Below are 15,933 nucleotides of genomic sequence, written 5' to 3'. Positions count from 1 at the left end.
AATTATTTTTGTGGGAAGCTTGTGGAAGGCTACCTGAAACGTTTGACCCAAGTTAAACAATTTAAAGGCAATGCTACCAAATACTAATTGAGTGTATGTAAACTTCTGACCCGCTGCGAATGTAATGAATGAAATAAAAGCTTAAATAAATAATTCTCTACTATTATTCTGACATTTCACATTCTTATAATAAAGTAGTGATCCTAGCTGACCTAAAACAGGGAATTTATACTTGGATTAAATGTCAGAAATTGTGAAAAACTGAGTTTAAATGTATTTGGCTAAGGTGTATGTAAACTTCCGACATCAGCTGTACTCCTCAGCTATCACTCTTCTAAAGCTCTTCTATACCTATTTAATCTCCCTTCTATCTCTTCTACACCTTATTAATCTCCCTTCTATCTCTCTATCCAATTTCTATATATCTTCTATACTTATTTAATCTCCCTTCTATCTCTCCTCTATCCAGCTTCTATATCTCTTCTATACCTCTTCTATACCTATTTAATCTCCCTTCTATCTCTCCTCTATCCAGCTTCTATATCTCTTCTATACCTCTTCTATTCCTATTTAATCTCCCTTCTATCTCTCCTCTATCCAGCTTCTATATCTCTTCTATACCTCTTCTATTCCTATTTAATCTCCCTTCTATCTCTCCTCTATCCAGCTTCTATATCTCTTCTATATATCTTCTATACCTATTTAATCTCCCGTCTATCTCTCTTCTATACCGCTTCATTCTCTCTTCTATCTCTTCTATCTGTCTTCTATATCTCTTATCTGTCCTGTTGAGGATGAGGTAGGCCAAGGGACTGAACCTGAACTAGTGTTAGGTCGCCAAGAGGTTACAACAGGTGGACCAGTAAACCAAGTCCTGGGTGATGACACAGGTGGGGCTAAACTGGCTGCTGGTTTCTGATCGTTACTATTATCCACTACCGTTGTGCCCTTGAACAAGGCACTTAACCCCAAAAGAGCTCTACATCCAGTGGCACTGCACTGTGGCTGACCCTGGGCCTTTAACATGGGTGTGTGTCTGGGCACTGCACTGTGGCTGACCCTGGGCCTTTAACATGGGTGTGTGTCTGGGCACGGCACTGTGGCTGACCCTGGGCCTTTAACATGGGTGTGTGTCTGGGCACTGCACTGTGGCTGACCCTGGACCTTTAACATGGGTGTGTGTCTGGGCACTGCACTGTGGCTGACCCTGGGCCTTTAACATGGGTGTGTGTCTGGGCACTGCACTGTGGCTGACCCTGGGCCTTTAACATGGGTGTGTGTCTGGGCACTGCACTGTGGCTGACCCTGGACCTTTAACATGGGTGTGTGTTTGGGCACTGCACTGTGGCTGACCCTGGACCTTTAACATGGGTGTGTGTCTGGGCACTGCACTGTGGCTGACCCTGGGCCTTTAACATGGGTGTGTGTCTGGGCACTGCACTGTGGCTGACCCTGGGCCTTTAACATGGGTGTGTGTCTGGGCACTGCACTGTGGCTGACCCTGGACCTTTAACATGGGTGTGTGTCTGGGCACTGCACTGTGGCTGACCCTGGGCCTTTAACATGGGTGTGTGTCTGGGCACTGCACTGTGGCCGACCCTGGACCTTTAACATGGGTGTGTGTCTGGGCACTGCACTGTGGCTGACCCTGGGCCTTTAACATGGGTGTGTGTCTGGGCACTGCACTGTGGCTGACCCTGGGCCTTTAACATGGGTGTGTGTCTGGGCACTGCACTGTGGCTGACCCTGGGCCTTTAACATGGGTGTGTGTCTGGGCACTGCACTGTGGCTGACCCTGGACCTTTAACATGGGTGTGTGTCTGGGCACTGCACTGTGGCTGACCCTGGGCCTTTAACATGGGTGTGTGTCTGGGCACTGCACTGTGGCTGACCCTGGACCTTTAACATGGGTGTGTGTCTGGGCACTGCACTGTGGCTGACCCTGGGCCTTTAACATGGGTGTGTGTCTGGGCACTGCACTGTGGCTGACCCTGGGCCTTTAACATGGGTGTGTGGCTGAGCACTGCACTGTGGCTGACCCTGGGCCTTTAACATGGGTGTGTGTCTGGGCACGGCACTGTGGCTGACCCTGGGCCTTTAACATGGGTGTGTGTCTGGGCACTGCACTGTGGCTGACCCTGGACCTTTAACATGGGTGTGTGTCTGGGCACTGCACTGTGGCTGACCCTGGGCCTTTAACATGGGTGTGTGTCTGGGCACTGCACTGTGGCTGACCCTGGGCCTTTAACATGGGTGTGTGTCTGGGCACTGCACTGTGGCTGACCCTGGACCTTTAACATGGGTGTGTGTCTGTGTGTCTGTGGTTGGGATGAAGGCAGAAGAACAATTTTCATTCCAACCAAATAGACAATGCAGTATTCTATACTGCTCATATCTGTCCTGCCTCTTTTTTTTCTTTCCATCTCTCTCCTCTCCTCCTCTCTCCTATCATCCATGTCTCCTATCCTCTCATTCCTGTCTCCTCTCCTCCTCTCATCCCTGTCTCCTCTCCTCTCATTCCTGCCTCCTCTCTCCTCTCATCCCTGTCTCCTCTCATCCCTGTCTCCTCTCATCCCTGTCTCCTCTCCTCCTCTCATCCCTGTCTCCTCTCCTCTCATCCCTGTCTCCTCTCATCCCTGTCTCATCTCCTCCTCTCTCCTCTCCTCTCATCCCTGTCTCCTCTCATCCCTGTCTCCTCTCATCCCTGTCCCCTCTTCTCCTCTCTCCTCTCATCCCTGTCTCCTCTCATCCCTCTCTCCTCTATTCCCTCTCTCCTCTCCTACAGGGGAAGTCTCTCCAGAGATTCAAGAAGAAGTTGAGAGAAGCTGTCCGCATAGCAACACAAGCCCAGAGTATTCCACTCAAGGTTCAATCCGTCTATCTATTCTATCTGTCCATCCAAATCTCATTTTATTTGTCACATGTTTCGTAAACAGAAGGTGTAGACTAAAAGTGAAATGCTTACCTATGGGTCATCTTCAAACAGACTTAAAGATGAAGATGTAGATACAGTGCCTTCGGAAAGTGTTCAGACCCCTTGACTTTTTCCTCATTTTGTTACTTTACAGCCTTATTCTAAAATGGATTACTCATCAATCTACACACAATACCCCTTAATGACATCACAATACCCCTTAATGACATCACAATACCCCATTATGACGCAGTAAAAACAGGTTTTTAGACATTGAGTCATTACAGCCTCAAGTCTTCTTGGGTATGATGCTACAAGCTTGGAACACCTGTATTTGGGGAGTTTCTCCCATTCTTCTCTGCAGACCCTCTCAAGCTGTCAGGTTGGATGGGGAGTGTCGCTGCACAGCTATTTTCAGGTGTCTCCAGAGATGTTTGATCAGGTTCAAGTCCGGGCTCCGGCTGGGCTTCTCAAGGACATTCAGAGACTGACTTGTCCCGAAGCCACTCCTGCGTTGTCTTGGCTACAAATAACGTTTTATTTTATTTTATTTTATTTTATTTCACCTTTATTTAACCAGGTAGGCAAATTGAGAACACGTTCTCATTTACAATTGCGACCTGGCCAAGATAAAGCAAAGCAGTTCGATACATACAACAACACATAGTTACACATGGAGTAGAACAAACATACAGTCAATAATACAGTGAAAAATAAGTCTATATACAATGTGAGCAAGTGAGGTGAGATAAGGGAGGTGAAGGCAAACAAAATATATATAAAAATAAATAAAAATATAAAAAGGCCATGGTGGCGAAGTAAATACAATATAGCAAGTAAAAAAAACACTGGAATGGTTGGTTTGCAGTGGAAGAAAGTGCAAAGTAGAGATAGAAATAATGGGGTGCAAAGGAGCAAAATAAATAAATGAATACAGTAGGTAAAGAGGTAGTTGTTTGGGCTAAATTATAGATGGGCTATGTACAGGTGCAGTAATCTATGAGCTGCTCTGACAGCTGGTGCTTAAAGCTAGTGAGGGAGGTAAGTGTTTCCAGTTTCAGAGATTTTTGTAGTTCGTTCCAGTCATTGGCAGCAGAGAACTGGAAGGAGAGGCGGCCAAAGGAAGAATTGGTTTTGGGGGTGACCAGAGAGATATACCTGCTGGAGCGCGTGCTACAGGTAGGTGCTGCTATGGTGACCAGCGAGCTGAGATAAGGGGGGACTTTACCTAGCAGGGTCTTGTAGATGACCTGGAGCCAGTGGGTTTGGCGACGAGTATGAAGCGAGGGCCAGCCAACGAGAGTGTACAGGTCACAGTGGTGGGTGGTATATGGGGCTTTGGTGACAAAACGGATGGCACTGTGATAGACTGCATCCAATTTATTGAGTAGGGTATTGGAGGCTATTTTGTAAATGACATCACCGTAGTCGAGGATTGGTAGGATGGTCAGTTTTACAAGGGTATGTTTGGCAGACGGAGTGAAGGATGCTTTGTTGCGGAATAGGAAGCCAATTCTAGATTTAACTTTGGATTGGAGATGTTTGATGTGAGTCTGGAAGGAGAGTTTACAGTCTAACCAGACACCTAGGTATTTGTAGTTGTCCACATATTCTAAGTCAAAGCCGTCTAGAGTAGTGATGTTGGACAGGCGGGCAGGTGCAGGCAGCGATCGGTTGAAGAGCATGCATTTAGTTTTACTTGTATTTAAGAGCAATTGGAGGCCACGGAAGGAGAGTTGTATGGCGTTGAAGCTCGCCTGGAGGGTTGTTAACACAGTGTCCAAAGAAGGGCCAGAAGTATACAGAATGGTGTCCTCTGCGTAGAGGTGGATCAGAGACTCACCAGCAGCAAGAGCGACATCATTGATGTATACAGAGAAGAGAGTCGGTCCAAGAATTGAACCCTGTGGCACCCCCATAGAGACTGCCAGAGGCCCGGACAACAGACCCTCCGATTTGACACACTGAACTCGATCAGAGAAGTAGTTGGTGAACCAGGCGAGGCAATCATTAGAGAAACCAAGGCTGTCGAGTCTGCCGATGAGGATGTGGTGATTGACAGAGTCAAAAGCCTTGGCCAGGTCAATGAATACGGCTGCACAGTATTGTTTCCTATCGATGGCGGTTAAGATATCGTTTATGACCTTGAGCGTGGCTGAGGTGCACCCATGACCAGCTCTGAAACCAGATTGCATAGCGGAGAAGGTATGGTGGGATTCGAAATGGTCGGTAATCTGTTTGTTAACTTGGCTTTCGAAGACCTTAGAAAGGCAGGGTAGGATAGATATGGGTCTGTAGCTGTTTGGGTCAAGAGTGTCCCCCCCTTTGAAGAGGGGGATAACCGCAGCTGCTTTCCAATCTTTGGGAATCTCAGACGACACGAAAGAGAGGTTGAAAAGGTTAGTAATAGGGGTGGCAACAATTTCAGCAGATAGTTTTAGAAAGAAAGGGTCCAGATTATCTAGCCCGGCTGATTTGTAAGGGTCCAGATTTTGCAGCTCTTTCAGAACATCAGCTGACTGTATTTGGGAGAAAGAGAAATGGGGAAGGGAGTTGCTGTGGGTGGTGCAGTGCTGTTGACCGGGGTAGGGGTAGCCAGGTGGAAAGCATGACCAGCCGTAGAAAAATGCTTATTGAAATTCTCAATTATAGTGGATTTGTCGGTGGTGACAGTGTTTCCTATCTTCAGTGCAGTTGGAAGCTGGGAGGAGGTGTTCTTATTCTCCATGGACTTTACAGTGTCCCAGAACTTTTTTGAGTTTGTGTTGCAGGAAGCAAATTTCTGCTTGAAAAAGCTAGCCTTGGCTTTTCTAACTGCCTGTGTATATTGGTTCCTAGCTTCCCTGAAAAGTTGCATATCACGGGGGCTGTTCGATGCTAATGCAGAACGCCATAGGATGTTTTTCTGTTGGTTAAGGGCAGTCAGGTCAGGAGAGAACCAAGGGCTATATCTGTTCCTGGTTCTAAATTTATTGAATGGGGCATGCTTATTCAAGATGGTGAGGAAGGCATTTAAAAAAAAATATCCAGGCATCCTCTACTGACGGGATAAGATCAATATCCTTCCAGGATACCTCGGCCAGGTCGATTAGAAAGGCCTGCTCGCTGAAGTGTTTCAGGGAGCGTTTGACAGTGATGAGTGGAGGTCGTTTGACCGCTGACCCATTACGGATGCAGGCAATGAGGCAGTGATCGCTGAGATCTTGGTTGAAAACAGCAGAGGTGTATTTGGAGGGCAAGTTGGTTAGGATGATATCTATGAGGGTACCCGTGTTTACGGAATTGGGGTGGTACCTGGTAGGTTCATTGATAATTTGTGTGAGATTGAGGGCATCAAGCTTAGATTGTAGGATGGCTGGGGTGTTAAGCATGTTCCAATTTAGGTCGCCTAGCAGCACGAGCTCTGAAGATAGATGGGGGGCAATCAGTTCACATATGGTGTCCAGAGCACAGCTGGGGGCAGAGGGTGGTCTATAGCAGGCGGCAACGGTGAGAGACTTGTTTTTAGAGAGGTGGATTTTTAAAAGTAGAAGTTCAAATTGTTTGGGAACAGACCTGGATAGTAAAACAGAACTCTGCAGGCAATCTTTGCAGTAGATTGCAACACCGCCCCCTTTGGCCGTTCTATCTTGTCTGAAAATGTTGTAATTAGGGATGAAAATGTCAGAATTTTTGGTGGTCTTCCTAAGCCAGGATTCAGACACGGCTAAAACATCCGGGTTGGCAGAGTGTGCTAAAGCAGTGAACAAAACAAACTTAGGGAGGAGGCTTCTAATGTTAACATGCATGAAACCAAGGCTATTACGGTTACAGAAGTCATCAAAAGAGAGCGCCTGGGGAATAGGAGTGGAGCTAGGTACTGCAGGGCCTGGGTTCACCTCTACATCACCAGAGGAACAGAGGAGGAGTAGGATAAGGGTACGGCTAAAAGCTATGAGAATTGGTCGTCTAGAACGTCTAGAACAGAGAGTAAAAGGAAGTTTCTGGGGGCGATAAAATAGCTTCAAGGAATAATGTACAGACAAAGGTATGGCAGGATGTGAATACAGTGGAGGTAAACCTAGGTATTGAGTGATGATGAGAGAGATATTGTCTCTAGAAACATCATTGAAACCAGGTGATGTCATCGCATATGTGGGTGGTGGAACTGAAAGGTTGGATATGGTATAGTGAGCAGGGCTAGAGGCTCTACAGTGAAATAAGCCAATAAACACTAACCAGAAGAGCAATGGACAAGGCATATTTACATTAAGGAGAGGCATGCTTAGTCGAGTGATCATAAGGGTCCAGTGAGTAGAGGTTGGTTGGGGTCACGGCGCTCCAGACAGCTGGCCGGGTAGCTGGCTATCGGTAGCAAGATAGCATAGGATGGAAGTCTATTTTTAGACACCTCGTGCGTTTCCGTCGGTAGATTAGTGGGGTTCCGTGTGGTAGAGGGGATCAATCCAATTGGCAAAATAGATATAGTGACCCAAGAAAAATTGTCCGATATACTTATTCAGATAACAGCCGATAAGACAGTTAACGATTAGCGGGCCCCAGATGAGCGTTCAGGTAACGTTGCGACGGAGGTGCCAGTTGGATAACTCCCTCGGGCAGATAATGTCGGCAGTCAGTCGTGAAGGCCCGATGGGGCTCTGCATCTGCAGCAACAACAAAAAAAAAACGGGTCCGGATAGGTGACTGTAGCCCAGGAATGGCTGATGGAACTCTTCAGCTGGCTAGCTCCGGAATAATTTAAGTTTGCTCCGGGATCGACGTAAGCCAATAGTCACACGGTTTGCAGCTAGCTAGCTGCGAAATCAAGGTGCAAACGTCCAGAGCCTGCGGCTGAAATCCGGGGACACTGAGAAAAATAGGCCCGGTATGCTCCGGTCCGAGTCGCGTTGCACAAAAGTGCCGATAGATTATCGAGCTAAAGGAATAGCTGAAGACCACAAAACGTGGGCAGCTGAAACACTAACGCTAGCCAGCAAACCGGCTAACTTCTGGGCAGCTTCAGATCAGCTACTGGCTAGCTTCTAGTTAGCTTCTGGGTAGCTTCCGGCTAGCTTCTGGCTAGTTTCGGCCGGCTTCTGGTTAGCCTCTGGCTAGCTTCCACTGTGGATTTTCAGATTTGAGGTAAATAATACTTTTTTTTGTAATTGGTGAGGCGGGTTGCAGGAAAGCTTTTGTAGTTGAGTTCTTGGATAATAAAATATATAAAGATATGCGATGAAAGGTGTAAATATATATGTATACAGGACACGACAATACGAGGACAAAAAAGATGTCTGAACTGCTATGCCATCTTGGAACTCATGGCTATCAACATCTTGGAACATGGCTATATACATGGGATTCCAGTTCAGTACAAACAACATGGCTATATAAAAGGGATACCAGTTCAGTACAAACAACATGGCTATATAAAAGGGATACCAGTTCAGTACAAACAACATGGCTATATACATGGAATACCAGTTCATTACAAATAACATGGCTATATACATGGGATACCAGTTCAGTACAAATAACATAGCTATATACATGGGATACCAGTTCCAAGTCAAAAGTATGTGGACACCCCTTCAAGTTAGTGGATTCGGTTATTTCAGCCATACCCGTTGCTAACAGGTGTATAAAATTTAGCACACAGCCATGCAATCTTCATAGACAAACATTGGCAGTAGATTGGCCCGTACTGAAGAGCTCATTGACTTTCAACGTGGCACCGTCATAGGATGCCACCTTTCCAACAAGTCACATTTCTGCCCTGCTAGAGCTTCCCCCCAGTCAACTGTAAGTGATGTTATTGTGAAGTGGAAACATCCAGGCTCAACAATGGCTCAGCCGCGACGTGGTAGGCCACACAAGCTCACAGAACAGGACCGCCGAATGCTGAAGCGCTTAGCACGTAAAAATCGTCTGTCCTCGGTTGCAACACTCACTACTGTATTCCAAACTGCCTCTGGAAGCAACGTCAGCACAATAACTGTTTGTCGGGAGCTTCATGAAATGGGTTTCCATGGCCGAGCAGCCGCACACAAGCCTTAGATCACCATGCGCAATGCCAAGCGTCGGCTGGAGTGGTGTAAAGCTCGCCACCATTGGACTGGAGCAGTGGAAATGCGTTCTCTATAGTGATGATTCACGCTTCACCATCTGGCAGTCCGACGGTGTCACGCCCTGACCATAGAGATCCTTTTTATGTCTCTATTTTGGTTGGTCAGGGCGTGAGTTGGGGTGGCCATTCTATGTTTTGTTCTGTGTGTTGTATTTCTATGTGTTTGGCCGGGTATGGTTCCCAATCAGAGGCAGCTGTCAATCGTTGTCTCTGATTGAGAACCATACTTAGGTATCCTGTTCCCACCTGTGTTTGTGGGTAGTTGTTTTCTGTTTTGTGTGTCTTCACCTTACAGAACTGTTTCGTTTCGTTCACTCTCTTTGTTATTTTTTTGTTATTGCAGTGTTCAGTTTATTTTATTAAAATTAACATGGACACTTACCACGCTGCGTTTTGGTCCGATTCCTCATCCGAAGAAGACGACGATCGTTACAGACGGACAAACTGGGTTTGGCGGATGCCAGGAGAACGCTACCTGCCCCAATGCATAGTGCCAACTGGAAAGTTTGGTGGAGGAATAATGGTCTGGGGATGTTTTTCATGGTTTGGGCCCCTTAGTTCCAGTGAAGGGAAATCTTAACAGCATACAAAGACATTCTAGACGAGTTTGGAGAAGCCCTTTCCTGTTTCAGCGTGACAATGCCCCTGTGCACAAAACAAGGTCCATACAGAAATGGTTTGTAGAGATCAGTGTGGAAGAACTTGACTTGCCTGCACAGAGCCCTGACCTCAACCCCATCGAACACCTTTGGGATGAATTGGAACGCCGACTGCAAGCCAGGCCTAATCTCCCAACATCATGCCTGACCTCACTAATGCTCTTGTTGCTGAATAGAAGCAAGTCCCCGCAGCAATGTTCCAACATCTAGTGGAAAGCCTTCCCAGAAGAGTGGAGGCTGTTGTAGCAGCAATGTTCCAACATCTAGTGGAAAGCCTTCCCAGAAGAGTGGAGGCTGTTATAGCAGCAATGTTCCAACATCTAGTGGAAAGCCTTCCCAGAAGAGTGGAGGCTGTTATAGCAGCAATGTTCCAACATCTAGTGGAAAGCCTTCCCAGAAGAGTGGAGGCTGTTACAGCAGCAATGTTCCAACATCTAGTGGAAAGCCTTCCCAGAAGAGTGGAGGCTGTTATAGCAGCAATGTTCCAACATCTAGTGGAAAGCCTTCCCAGAAGAGTGGAGGCTGTTACAGCAGCAATGTTCCAACATCTAGTGGAAAGCCTTCCCAGAAGAGTGGAGGCTGTTATAGCAGCAATGTTCCAACATCTAGTGGAAAGCCTTCCCAGAAGAGTGGAGGCTGTTATAGCAGCAATGTTCCAACATCTAGTGGAAAGCCTTCCCAGAAGAGTGGAGGCTGTTATAGCAGCAATGTTCCAACATCTAGTGGAAAGCCTTCCCAGAAGAGTGGAGGCTGTTATAGCAGAAATGTTCCATCATCTAGTGGAAAGCCTTCCCAGAGGAGTGGAGGCTGTTATAGCAGCAATGTTCCATCATCTAGTGGAAAGCCTTCCCAGAAGAGTGGAGGCTGTTATAGCAGAAATGTTCCATCATCTAGTGGAAAGCCTTCCCAGAAGAGTGGAGGCTGTTATAGCAGCAATGTTCCAACATCTAGTGGAAAGCCTTCCCAGAAGAGTGGAGGCTGTTATAGCAGCAATGTTCCAACATCTAGTGGAAAGCCTTCCCAGAAGAGTGGAGGCTGTTATAGCAGCAAAGGGGGACCAACTCCATATTAATAGCCATGATTTTGGAATGAGATGTTTGATAAGCACGTGTCCAGATACTTTTGTCTATGTAGTGTATCTATCTATATATCTATTTAAAGGTAACTGCCAAAATAAAGGAAACCCTTGAGGAAATGAGGCAAACAAAGTATATTGAAACCAGGTGCTTCCACACAGGTGTGGTTCCTGAGTTCATTAAGCAATGAACATCCCAGCATCCTTAGGGTCATGTATAAAAATGGCCAGTTGTCCATTATTTTGGCTGCCATGGATAGAATAAGAGATCACAGTGAATTTGAAAGAGGGGTCTCAACGGAGTATAGGGGGTTTAATTAAAGGATGAATAAAAGCTTTATGAACTATAAGCCATTTGAAAGAGGGGTCTCAACGGAGTATAGGGGGTTTAAAGGGTGTGTCTCAGTCACCAGATCTCAACCCACTTGAACACTTATGGGAGATTCTGGAACGAACCACCATCAACAAAACACCAAATGATGCAATTTCTCATAGAAGAATGATGTCGCGTCACTCCAATAGATTTCCAGACACTTGTAGAATCTATGCCAAGGCTCATTGAAGCTGTTCTGGTTGGTGGTGGCCCAAAGCCCTGTTAAAACACTTTATGTTGGAGTTTCCTTTATTCTGGCAGTTACCTGTATCTATCCATTGTTCCATCCATGCTTAGTGCTTTCCGTGCCCTAACCGTTTTACCTTCAATGGGATGACGTCAGAGTTAATGTCCCAAAGATGGCAGTCAGAATTACACATCCATTCATTAGTCTCTATTGTTCTGGCAGTCAGCATTACACATCCATTCATTAGTCTCTATTGTTCTGGCAGTCAGCATTACACATCCATTCATTAGTCTCTATTGTTCTGGCAGTCAGAATTACACATCCGTTCATTAGTCTCTATTGTTCAGTCAGTCAGAATTACACATCCATTCATTAGTCTCTATTGTTCTGGCAGTCAGAATTACACATCCGTTCATTAGTCTCTATTGTTCTGGCAGTCAGAATTACACATCCATTCATTAGTCTCTATTGTTCTGGCAGTCAGAATTACACATCCATTCATTAGTCTCTATTGTTCTGGCAGTCAGAATTACACATCCGTTCATTAGTCTCTATTGTTCTGGCAGTCAGCATTACACATCCATTCATTAGTCTCTATTGTTCTGGCAGTCAGAATTACACATCCATTCATTAGTCTCTATTGTTCTGGCAGTCAGATTTACACATCCATTCATTAGTCTCTATTGTTCTGGCAGTCAGATTTACACATCCATTCATTAGTCTCTATTGTTCTGGCAGTCAGAATTCTAGTTGGTTGTTACATATCCCTGTCACCAGGGGGAGATATAGAACCTGACAACACACACAGTCCTTCTCCCCTCACATACACACAACACACACACAGTCCTTCTCCCCTCACATACACACAACACACACACAGGCCTTCTCCCCTCACATACACACAACACACACACAGTCCTTCTCCCCTCACATACACACAACACACACACAGTCCTTCTCCCCTCACATACACACAACACACACACAGGCCTTCTCCCCTCACATATACACAACACACACACAGTCCTTCTCCCCTCACATACACACAACACACACACAGGCCTTCTCCCCTCACATACACACAACACACACACAGTCCTTCTCCCCTCACATACACACAACACACACACAGGCCTTCTCCCCTCACATATACACAACACACACACAGGCCTTCTCCCCTCACATATACACAACACACACACAGGCCTTCTCCCCTCACATACACACAACACACACACAGGCCTTCTCCCCTCACATACACACAACACACACACAGGCCTTCTCCCCTCACATACACACAACACACACACAGGCCTTCTCCCCTCACATACACACAACACACACACAGTCCTTCTCCCCTCACATACACACAACACACACACAGTCCTTCTCCCCTCACATATACAACACACACACAGTCCTTCTCCCCTCACATATACACAACACACACACAGTCCTTCGCCCCTCACATATACACAGCACACACACACGTCACATATACACAACACACACACGTCACATATACACAACACACACGTCACATATACACAACACACACGTCACATATACAGAACACACACACATCACATATACACAACACACACGTCACATATACACAACACACACACGTCACATATACACAACACACACGTCACATATACACAACACACACACATCACATATACACAACACACACGTCACATATACAGAACACACACACAGCGACTCAGTGTGAGGGGATTATGTTTCTGTCCTCAGTCTCTTGGCCAGTCTGTCTGGAGCTGAAGCAGACTCAGTGGAAAGTGCTATATCAGCCATATGCTGCACACACACACACACACACACACACACACACACACACACAGTTTTGTATTGCTATCCTTGTGGGGACCAAATAATTGATTCCCATGCAAAATCCTATTGTCCTAAACATAACCCTAAACTTCACCCTAAACCTTAACCCAAAACCCCTCATTCTAAAACTATATCTATCCCTTACTCCTAACCCCTAACCATAACCTTAGTTCTAACCCTACACCGAATCCCTAAGCCTAAAATAGCATTTTTCCTTGTGGGGACCGGCAAAATGTCCCCACTTGTCCGAATTTTCCTTGTTTTGCTATCCTTGTGAGGACCTCTGGTATCCACAAAAATAGTTAATCAAAAACAGAGACACACACTGTCTCAGCCACATTCTCACATACTGTCACGTTCGTTGATGGAACAATCGGACCAAGGTGCAGCGTGGGAGGCGTACATCATACTTGTATTAAATGAAAAAAACAAGAAAGATAAACGACATGTAAAGTTTTGTAGCGCTAACACAGCAACTATACAAAAACAAGATCCCACAAACTAAGGTGGGAAAAAAGGCTGCCTAAGTATGATCCCCAATCAGAAACAACAATAGACAGCTGCCTCTGATTGGGAACCATACCCGGCCAACAAAGAAATAGAAAAACTAGAATGCCTACCCAAATCACACCCTGACCTAACCAAATAGAGAAATAAAAAGGCTCTCTAAGGTCAGGGCGTGACACATACAGTGCATTCGGAAGGTATTCAGAGCCCTTGACCTTTTCCACATTTTGTTACGTTACAGCCTTATTCTAAAATTGATGAAATAGTTTTTTCCCCCCATCCGTCTAAACACAATACCCCATAATGTCATCACAATACCCCATAATGTCATCACAATACCCCATAATGACATCACAATACCCCATAATGACATCACAATACCCCATAATGACATCACAATACCCCATAATGACATCACAATACCCCATAATGACATCACAATACCCCATAATGACATCACAATACCCCATTATGTCAGAGCAAAAACAGATTTTTAGACATTTTTGCAAATGTATAAAAACAAAAGGAAATATCACATTTACAAACAGTACCAGTCAAAAGTTTGGAAACACCTACTCATTCCAGGGTTTTTCTTTATTTTTACTATTTTCTACATTGTAGAATAATAGTGAAGACATCAACGCTATAAAATAACACATATGGAATCATGTAGTAGCCAAAAAAGTGTTAAACAAATCAAAATATATTTTATATTTGAGATTCTTCAAAGTAGCCACCCTTTGTCTTGATGACAGCTTTGCACACTCTTGGCATTCTCTCAACCAGCTTCATGAGGTCACCTGGAATGCATTTCAATTATCAGGTGTTTCTTGTTAATTTGTGGAATTTCTTTCCTTAATGCGTTTGAGCCAGTCAGTTGTTTTGTGACAAGGTAGGGGTGGTATACAGAAGATAGCCCTATTTGGTATACAGAAGATAGCCCTATTTGGTAAAAGACCAAGTCCATATTATGGTAAGAACTACTCAAATAAGCAAAGAGAAATGACAGTCCATTATGACTTTAAAACATGATGGTCAGTCAATCCGGAAAATGTTAAGAACTTTGAAAGTTTCTTCAAGTGCAGTCGCAAAAACCATCAAGCGCTATGATGAAACTGTCTCTCATGAGGACCGCCACAGGAAAGGAAGACCCAGAGTTACCTCTGCTGCAGAGGATAAGTTCATTAGAGTTACCAGCCTTGTAGTGTATCTATGATGAAACTGGCTCTCCTGAGGACTGACACAGGAAAGGAAGACCCAGAGTTACCTCTGCTGCACCTCTGCTGCACCTCTGCTGCAGATCATTAGAGTTACCAGACTCAGACTGCAGCCCAAATAAATAATTCACAGAGTTCAAGGAACAGACACATCTTAACATCAACTGATCAGAGGAGACTGCGTGAATCAGGCCTTCATGGTCGAATTGCTGCAAAGAAACCACTACTAAAGGACACCAACATGAAGAAGAGACTTGCTTGGACCAAGAAACACGAGCAATGGACATTAGACTGGTGGACTGTCAACTGTGGGACCTTATATAGACAGGTGTGTGCCTTTCCATCTGACCAATCAATTGAATTTACCACAGGCTGACTCCAATCAAATTATAGAAACATCTCAAGGATGATCAATGGAAACAGGATGTACCTGAGCTCAATTTCAAGTCTCATAGCAAAGGGTCTATATACTGTTTTTTATTTTTAATACATTTGCAAAAATATCTAAAAACCTGTTTCTGCTTTGTCATTATGGGTTATTGTGTGTAGATTGATGAGAAAATGTTTTATTTAATCCATTTTAGAATAAGGCTGTAAATTAACAAAATGTGGAAACTTGGAAGGAGTCTGAATACTTTCCGAAGGCACTGTATCCACTGAAATTATTCACTTTATGTTTGTGTGTGTTGTTTAATAAACATATGTCCTTCCCTCTCTCTCTCTCTCTCTCTCTCTCTACTCTCTCAGAGGAGGTTGTCTAGGTTTGGGTTCTGGACTCAACAAACGTCAGACAGAGAGAGCTCAGAGGACAGCGACATTGCTGGTACACACAATACTTCACAAATACTATACACACACACACTACACCTGAAGTTACTACAGGCTCCTTTAAAAGGTTCCAAGATAGTTGTGGTCTGTTTTTAAAGACTTTAAAAGACTATAGGCGATAGGTGACTTCTAAATGAAATGTGTTCATTCATGAGGAGCAACAACTCTTGTTGTTGTGTGTTATAGAGGTGATGGAGATGCTTCTGGACCATG

At 45.0% G+C, this 15,933-nt stretch overlaps 1 protein-coding gene across 1 annotated transcript in view; it reads left to right on the top strand.

Moving 5' to 3' along the window:
* LOC120035905 (zinc finger CW-type PWWP domain protein 1-like) overlaps window positions 1-15,933 on the top strand; it is a 37,826-nt gene that overhangs the window by 19,635 nt on the left and 2,258 nt on the right. The window contains exons 8-10 of the mRNA XM_038982371.1: window positions 2,786-2,866; window positions 15,640-15,715; window positions 15,907-15,933. The exon at window positions 15,907-15,933 is cut by the window's right edge and continues 35 nt beyond it. Coding sequence (XP_038838299.1) covers window positions 2,786-2,866; window positions 15,640-15,715; window positions 15,907-15,933 — 184 coding nt within the window. The remainder of the gene's footprint in view (window positions 1-2,785; window positions 2,867-15,639; window positions 15,716-15,906) is intronic.

This window comes from Salvelinus namaycush, unplaced genomic scaffold (genome assembly GCF_016432855.1).
Source record: "Salvelinus namaycush isolate Seneca unplaced genomic scaffold, SaNama_1.0 Scaffold1146, whole genome shotgun sequence".
Taxonomy (NCBI): domain Eukaryota; kingdom Metazoa; phylum Chordata; class Actinopteri; order Salmoniformes; family Salmonidae; genus Salvelinus; species Salvelinus namaycush.
The sequence above is the reverse complement of the archived record's forward strand: the minus strand, read 5'-3'. Positions and strand labels throughout refer to the sequence as shown.